General features: G+C 37.9%; 1 protein-coding gene across 1 annotated transcript in view; it reads left to right on the forward strand.

The window, feature by feature from the left end:
- Positions 1-9,450, forward strand: part of reep3b (receptor accessory protein 3b) — a 38,041-nt gene continuing 28,591 nt past the window's right edge. The window contains exons 1-3 of the mRNA XM_077550608.1: positions 1-332; positions 4,187-4,259; positions 7,581-7,657. Coding sequence (XP_077406734.1) covers positions 301-332; positions 4,187-4,259; positions 7,581-7,657 — 182 coding nt within the window. The 5' untranslated portion in view covers positions 1-300. The remainder of the gene's footprint in view (positions 333-4,186; positions 4,260-7,580; positions 7,658-9,450) is intronic.

Here is a 9,450-nt window from a genome sequence, read left to right on the forward strand (position 1 = left end):
CTGACTGCTGACAGAAACCGACAAGCAGCGAGCGAGGAAGGATAGCTCGTGGAAAAAGTTAGGGCAAGTAACTTACAAAAACGTTGAGATCAGTCGTCCTATGGAATTATATGAGTCATCACTACCAGAAGAGGGTAAACAGGGCAGGACATTTCAGACAAATCGAGTGGTTGAAGTGCAGCTAGCTCCTAGGTCCTTTCGAAATTTGGGCTGACCAAGCAAGCTTACTGTGGCTTGGCTACCGACATCACTTCGGCAGTTCTCTCCCTTATACAGGCCACCACTGCAGAGACAAAGAACATGGTGTCCTGGATGATTTCAAGAAGCGTCGTGTAAGTACGAAATAACAGTCACTGTTTAAAGGGAACTAAATGTGTATTTTTTTTACGAGGTTTAGTGTAAAATGACAGTTGGTGGTAGCTTTGTTAGCATACTGGGCTAACTACTTATTGCCTTGTTGTCGAATCAAATTTTCTACTTTACGGTTGTAGGTTACAGTGAATGCTGTTTATACGTGTAATCATGTAACAATGTTATTATTATATAGTAAATCATTGATATTTTTGCTACACTAAGATGGTTATCTATGCATGTGTCTTGTGATTTGCGAGTCAGTCGAAATTTATCTTGTTTAGTTGTTTACCTATGTAACCGTCCATGTTGTGAGTCATCCATCATCTAATTTAATTGCATGCGTGCGTTACGTTGGAATATTTTATGTTGCGACATGTCTCGACTGAGGAGTGTCAGATCCAGTTGTAAATCTGAAGATAGAGGCCAACCAACCCCGATTAACTGGCTTTAATTCCACATAGACGCGACTCTTAAATATTCATTAGTTCGTGTTGTGTCATGCATTTTTCGCACATATTTCAAATAGATATAATGTGAAAACAGTTTTTTTTAATGATGATATTATCAGTATGTAATCCTCCACCCCTTTCAATCTGTACATTATGTTTTCAAGATTAGTCATTTTGAAAACTTTGTTTTTGGTTGCACAGGAATTTGTTGGGAAGGGCATTAAGGGAGTGGTGGAAAATATGAGCCTCGTCTTTTCTTTTTCTTTTTTTTTAACCTAGCAAGACATGTCCAGACGATATTGGAGCTATTATAGATTCTGGAGCAGCGTAATAGAACCCTTTTCAATACGGAGCACCGTTTGTATGTTATTAATATCACTGCGTTATCTGGTTTACATAATTTTTAATAGGGATGCATGATAATGCTATTTTCAACCGTTACCAATAAACCAATAATTCAGAAAGTGCCGATGTCAGTAACCGATAAGTAAGCTAATAATTGTTCGCAAAATTAACTTGAATACAAATTAGGGCTGGGCGATTTTGCCCAAAAATAAAATCTCAGATTTTTTAATAAACAATTCGATTTACGAGCCCCCCCGATTTTTTATTATTTATTTATTTATTTTACATAAACCAAGAACTTAAAAAGTTTTGCTTTTATTTGATCATTTAACAAAATAAACCATATCTTTTCTCTTGGAATCAATGTGCAAAACTTCTACCTTGAATCAAATACTTCTGGAAATGTAAATCTATGTGTTGATAAAGTAGAAAAGTAAAACTTTTTTTGTCAACTTTGTTTTAAAAGCGAAACAGTGCTACTTGTGTCAATATGACACAAATAAACATCACATTGTGGCTTTAATGTAGGAATCGAGGTTGAGCTTGTCATCCCCTCCAACTGTCTGTTGATTTTACAAGTACAAGTACTGTTATGTAAATTGAGGTAGCTGTTTTGCCTTGACTGGCAAATTTACTTTTAGCGTTATGTGATTGGCCAGTCCCCGGTATAAGAAAGTCTAGGCCTGCCGTAAATCGGCTATTATACCATAGATCTTCTTTCACTTTTCAATTTATTTTGTCACTGAAAATAGGCTGTTATCAGCATTACCAGCCCACTATACTACATTTCATAAGGATTTAATGTCACTGACGACGCAGAGGCTGATAAGTGTCACGGGCACTGCGAGTGAAAGTAAGCTTGTCTTTCATACCGGTAAGTCCTTGCAAGACGAGTCCGTCTTGATGAGGTAGCGTACATGTTGCAACCACGCAGCGACATAAACGTGCACATTTGTGCTATTAACATAAGCTTGTAAATGTCTATAAACAATCAGGATAAAATATCTAATTTACAGCAGGCTAAAGATTTCCTCGCTCCGGCGATTGACCAATATTAGAGCCGTTCAGAGCAAAAATATCGCTAGCATTAGAGTTGCCAGTCACGGCAAAATAACCACTGCCTAAACAAATATATTTTCGAGTCCTACTAAAAGTCTGACATGTACATTGAAACATTGTGTAAAGCACCACAAAGCTGAATTTTAAACTATCTCTGCTTCAAAGACAACCAGTTACTCATTTTGAAACAAAACAGTCATGTTTAAAAAATGCAACAAAAAACTGCAAGGGTAACATTTTGGGGAGACAGTAAAGAAAGCCCACACTGACGACTGCCATTTCACCATGATGCATCTTCTGTGAACATGAGGTTGCGTGCATTAAGACGTCACAAATGTGCAACACTACCATAGGAGAGGGAAGGGGTTTGAGGAGTTGGGCACAACTTGAGCCACAACCATAACAGATGGACCAATGTGGCATGTCTATTATTATTGGCGGATTTTTTTATTCTGATTGATCTGCATGACGTCAAATTGGTCAATAATTGGCGATAATTATCGGCCACCGATATTAGCGTGCATCCCTGATTTTTAATCACTTCCAGGGCTCTAGGGTGCACCCACTTTGGGTGCCCAGGTTCCCTAATTTCACAAGCCTACTAATTTCTAGTTTCCTCTTAGTAGGGGGCGCACGCAAAAAAAAAATCAAGAGCTTTTTTTCATCAAAGTACTCAGGGATGGTATTACACCTATGGCTAAAACAAACTGGACCTGGATTCCCCAACCTGGATTCTTTGCCTGCGGTCTGTTTTGTGTTATCCTCCCCCTGCTTCCGTCTGGTTGTTGGTGTGCAATGTCAGGAAGCCAGGGAAATTGACCCTGGGCCCACACTCAAGGCCCCTCCAAAGGCAACACGTTTATTTTGTCAGCTGCACGTGGAGAGAGGGAATGAAACTGAGTAATAGGAAGGAAAAAGCACCAGCAGAGATGTTGAACAGATAAGAGTTTTAATATGATGGCCCATTTGAAATGGCGTGTGATTTTCATAAACACCTTAACTCACTGAATGGATGTAAGATTTTAGTGATAAAGAAACACCATTTACATCTGGGTGGAACTGGAAATCGTGGAGTAAGGTGGGATAATTGTAGTTATTTTCCCCCAATTGACTTTTTGCACGTGATGTCACCGCCCTAATTGGAACGCCCCTTCCGGGACGCTGGACGGCAAAAGAACCACTTGCGTGTATTGTAACCATTGAATCTGGTACAGCGTAAAGTCCTTCATCTAATCAATTATCTCATAAAATGGCCATATCTTGCTGTGCGATCGGTTGTACAGATAGACAAGGGAGTAAACCGAATTTTGCTTTTTATCGCATACCTAATGAAGACAAAAGACGTTGATGGATAGCAACAATCAACAGAAAGGACTGGCAGCCCACAAAGTATTCACGGATTTGTAGCGATCATTTTTTGCGAGGTTAGTAGATAAGTGTTCATACATTTTATTAGTAAACGTACACTCTAATAACACAGGTGTCGAATTACGTGATTCAAATCACATTATCGAGCCAGATAGTTAGCGTCCACTCCAACTGCACAAACACACAGCTTAGTTTTTAAATTTAAAAACTGTGTTGGCGGCCCAGAATTTTCGCTCAACTCGGCGGCGCTCTGTGCTCCCAAACCGACAATGTTGCGATGCGGGCTTGATCCCCAAATTGTTTTGAATCACAGGACAATACATTGACCTTATTAACAAGGTTGTGGTATACACTGTTCTGTTTCTGTGTGATAAATTATGAGACCAGTATTACTTGTGTATAAATGCATTAAAAGGTGAGAGTACATAAAGGTAAAAACAATGGCATTATGTATGGTCGATGATTTTGTCTGATGTTTCAAGGGCCATAATTAAATCGGTCGGACCCTAAAGCAAACATCTAATAACTAAGCTGTAACTACTATCACTAGTATAACTAGTAATATCTAGTGCTACATGATTAATAATGAGCTGTATGTTATTTCCTTGCAGGCTTTTGTTTGGGACGCTGTATCCTGCATACTACTCCTACAAAGCTGTCAAGACAAAAAATGTCAAGGAATATGTAAGACCATTTACATACACACATATACATTGACACTATCATAACTATGGATGTAATGATTCATTCAAGCCCGATTAAATTTTCAGTTCCCGATTTTCGATTAGATTCTATGTTTTTTGTACAAAATGTTGATGTTTATACTTTAACATCTACATTTTGTCCTTGTAGCAAACTTTAACTTTTTTGTAACTTTATATATAAAAAAAATAAATAAATAACTCGAACATCAACTAATAATTTTGACTGTTTAACTGTATTGTTGTCTTGTTAACAGTGTTTTGTGGTTAATATTCTGCCCTCGCATTACATTACCTCACCCTTACATTTAGGAGGTGCAGGTTTATTCCTTGAGGATTCGTGTTGATTATTTTACTATTTTCCTTCACGAGGAGGTTTGTCCTTAAACTTCTTTTAATATTCTAAAATGCAGTGAAATACTTGTGTGTCTTTATAGATTCTGATTTTAAATTATGGAAAGAAGGGGTTGAACGTGATAAGCTTCTCAAACTTGCATCTTATCATATTGTGCTTTTTTTCTCTTTCTTTTGTCATGTTTTTATTGCTGTGCTTCTTTGAGCCAATTAAAAATCAAATCAAAATCAAATGACAAAGACTAAACATATCTGTTCAATAAGTGTAACAATGAGACCCTCTACTGGACAAATAAGAAACTACATCAGTAAAACGTTTTTCACCGCAAGTGTAATTCTTCTGATACAGCGGCCACACACAGACGACAAATTGCCTCACACTTTTATGAATGGGGGCCGGGGGTGGTGTATCCAAAGATTATGTCAAATGTATGTCATGATAAATTAATTTCAGTTGGAGTCTCTAAGTGTTAAAATATATTTTGGTGCATATTATGCATGCAGGAGATTTTTTGCACATAATGTGCTGTTTATTAACAATGTACAAAAACATTCAAAGTATATGAAATAATTAGCATCAGTGTTTAACATGAATGAAATTTGAAAGCATTTGTTTAGTTTAATTTGTTTAAGGAACTAGTCATATTTTGTCCCCTTATTTAGTTTCCCACAAACCCTATGAAAAATAAATACATTTGTTCCTCATACTACTACTTTATATACAGCCACTTGATGCTATTAGTGTTATTAAATCCCCTAATTCTAGACTAGAAGGGCGTATACATACTAAGTGTTATGTATTACTATTCTTCAAGCTGTTTTGTGTGTGATGTTTAAATATTTTATTTTGAAATATATGCTCTTAATTTGGAAGGCCCTTCCGTAGTTCTGTTTCCTATTTCACGTTTCCGTTCGTCACTCATGCATTTATATTTAGCTTATGCAAAACAACGTTAACTTATTGATGTCCGTCCAAGACAATCTATCCGAACATACTGTAAAAGTTATTTTAAACAGTCACTAACGTCTCACGAAGAAACCAACATGACATTGCCAAAAACATGTCATCTTGGTTGGACGCGGGAGATTCTTCTTCTCCAGACTCTTAGTGAGGTGGATTTCAACATTTGGTGCAAAATAGCGCCAGCTACTGTGCAGGAGGGGCATAACAATTAGTAGGTGTCTGATTAGAAAAAAATGTTGATAGGCTGCATTGCAAGACGTGCAGCCGGTGCCGTGTTATGTCAATCATTTGGCGCCTGCGGGGTCCAATCACATTTGAGCTGTGGCACATGCCCGGCCTCCCTTCTGGCTCCGCCAGTTCTCATTACTAAATGAGAATGACTAATAATGACTAATAAATGAGGAGCCACTTACAAAACTCAAAACAATAAATTGATTATTTACAAAGCTCAAGTTTTTACTGGCGTCTATAAAGGCCCCCCCAAACAATACCACATATTCGCAAAACGTGTCCGTCCCCAAAAAGGGTCTGGCCAGAAACTATGAAAATCTGCGCATGGCATAACAGTTAACATGGTGTCGTGATTTGTATATTTTTTTTACATTAATGCATATTTTAAGCAGTTTACATCGATATTAAATTGATTTTCAATGCATCGCTACATTCCTAATCATAACCAAAAGTAATTGTAATTTTTAGGGATGCATTAAAATGATAATGTTTGGACAAAACCGAAAATGAAAAACGCTTGGCCAAAAGCTGAAACATTGAAAGAAATTATGCCAATTTGAATGTTTTAGCTTTATTGTATTTCATGTTAAATTTATTTTATTTTTAAGCATTTATGGCTATGTCTGTAAAATAGATAAAGATAATAAATGACTGTATAAAATCTTGTAAATTATGTTTTGTCATTCCCGGTCTGTCTCTGTCTCAGAAATCAGTGAAGTAGTCTATTTATTATATTTGTTTTAAGGCTGTAAAACCACTCACCACGCACTATACACCTTTTCTCAGACAGGCATTAACATTTTCTCACATTTATCTTGTTTAAAGTAACACTCATTGTACAGGTACACTCCTGTAGTAAAAAAAAGTGCAAAGTTGCACAAAAAAAAAATCTGCATTATAGCGAGGGATATACTATCTATCAATTTGTTGAACGTGGTAGATGTAACTACACAAAAGATACAATGTAGATGGCAGTACAAAAAGGCCCAAAACAATGATGTAGTTAAAGCACTGAAACAAATAACATGGGTGCAAATAACAATTTTGAATAGTTTCTCAAAGGAGCACCAGGTGTTGTTTCTTGTTGCTTATTTGTTTAATGACCCACCAACCACACTGGATGAACTAACAGTATGGGACCATGTGATTAGCTGATTTGGCGCAGTTGTCACTAGGGCGGCCTGATCTGTTTTGCGGCCTGATCTGTTTTGCACCATGGACTAGTTTCAAAAACAATTTCTGTCAACAACAGCCATAAATGACATGCTCTCGTAAAAAAAAAAAATCTCCAGAAAATCAAAATGTTATAAAAGTTAGTGGCCATACCAATTAAAATATATAGTTTTAAATAAAATCAATATCATAAAAGTAGTTTTAAAATTTTGATGTTTAGGCTTTATTTTCAGAGAACCACTCATGGGCTCTAGAGAATTTTTGACCATTGGTGGCCAGTTTTGAGAAAAAAAGAAAATAAATATAAGGTGTGATATAATTTGTGCCTTATGATAAATTTATTTGTATGACTTTGACTATAAGGCAGGGGTGTCCAAATCCAGTCCTCGAGGGCCACTATCCTGCATGTTTTAGATGTTTCACTCCTATAACATACCTGATTCAAAGACCTATTTTTGGGGCTTACCCATTCTACTATCATGATTCCGGAAGTTTGTGCCTTGAGCATTCACGTTATGTATGTCCTGTATTTGACACTCAACATTACATTGTTCAGTTTGGTTTGCCGCTGGGTTCTTTTAGGTCCGGTGGATGATGTACTGGATAGTTTTTGCCCTCTACACTGTGGTGGAGACCATCACTGATCTTACACTGGCATGGTGAGTTCGCGTCAGGTGACATCACACATGACATCACACAGTTTTACCTAAAGTTTTTATGCGACTTTCGAAGCACGTTTTTACCCCAAATTCTGTTTGAAGTCCAAATATGACACAGCGTGTTTGAATGTTCCTCTTCTGTACTAATACTGGTAGCGTTACCTAACCCCAGTTTAACCTAAATTTTGCAGGTAGCAAGTTTCATAGCTATGTTTTGCTAACATGCATTCATTGTTTCATTGTTTGAGCGTGAAGAGGGAAGATTATTAAGAATATTCTATTGCAGCAACCAAGTTTAAAAAATGAATGGTTTATGAACTTTTTTTTTTTGGACTCATTTTGAATTTGATGTCAGCAATATGTTCCAAAAATGCTTGAAATGGGGTAGCACAAGACTGGAAAAGTTGGAGGACTGTTCAAAAGACACCTGTGTGGAACATTTTGTCTGTAATATCCAATAGTCTGAGAATAATGAGAAAACTCTGCACATACTGTAAGTGATAAAATTGAAAAACAATATTGAAAGCCTGACCTTTAATCATCCAGACTGACATCAAGTGGGCTCTACAACACTTTGGAAAATCAATTATTCACTACAGTCTTAAATTGCACGTCAAAACTCTATTTTGCACTGCAAAGTGAAAAACTCTTATCAACAACAATCAAATATGCAACCGGCTTCTCTGGTATTGAGCTCATCTGAGAAAGTGGAAAGGTGTGCTGTGTTACACATTGTTTTTAAAAATCCTGCATGTTGTGACATGAAATCAAAGTCTAAAAGTATATTGATATTAAATGTACTTGAGCATCACAAGTAATGTTCTCTTATTAGATAAAAAGTCATTCATTCAGGAGGCATCATAACCAGATGCTCAAGCCACCACATCTGGCTCTACTCTGAGCCCCTCCTGCATGACCAAGTTTTACACCCTATAGCTAATGCTGCGGTCAGACTGAACGTGAGCGGGGTGTCTCTGCTGACGTGTTATCATATATACAGGATGCCATTGCAGTTTGTATGTTTGTGAAAGTGAAAATTTTCTTTCTTGGCCTATTTTGCTGTGCTCTGCTGATGTGAACTTTAGGTGGTGGCCCAGTTATCCAAATGATAATGTACTTCCAACATCAGACAAAGCCAAATAAAATTAAAAAACAAAACAAAACAGACACATAGCGTGGTGAAATAAAAACAATGTGGAACAGTAAGGAAGCAAGTTGTCGTTTCTGGTGAGTAGGGTGACTTGTTTACAGCTGTTGAACTGTCAACAAAGGTAGCATTAAGCAGTCAACACAACCACCGGTCACTAGATTTGCTAGCAATCTACAAATATTGGTGTTTTTTTTTATTTTGTTGGAGGAGAAGAAGGATCCCCTCCTCTTCTGTTGGTGTAGGTTTCCTTGTGACCAAAAGCATTTTATATGTTGACCTCGACTCGGGACGTCGTGAATCGGTGGGGAGAGTACTTCGAAGACCTCCTCAATTCCACCGACACGCCTTCCTTTGAGGAAGCAGGGTCTGGGGACTCTTGAGTTGGGCTCCCCTATCTCTGGGGTCGAAGTCGCTGAGGTGGTTGGAAAACTTTTCGGTGGCGGGGCCTCGGGGGTGGATGAGATCCGCCCGGAGTTCCTAAAGGCTCTGGATATTGTGGGGCTGTCGTGGTTGACAAGTCTCTGCAGCATCGCGTGGACATTGGGGACAGTGCTTCTGGATTGGCAGACCGGGGCGGTGGTTCCCCTTTTTAAGAAGGGGGACCGGAGGGTGTGTTCCAACTTTAGAGGGTGTGTTCCAACTT

Source organism: Vanacampus margaritifer, chromosome 18, assembly GCF_051991255.1.
Source record: "Vanacampus margaritifer isolate UIUO_Vmar chromosome 18, RoL_Vmar_1.0, whole genome shotgun sequence".
NCBI lineage: Eukaryota > Metazoa > Chordata > Actinopteri > Syngnathiformes > Syngnathidae > Vanacampus > Vanacampus margaritifer.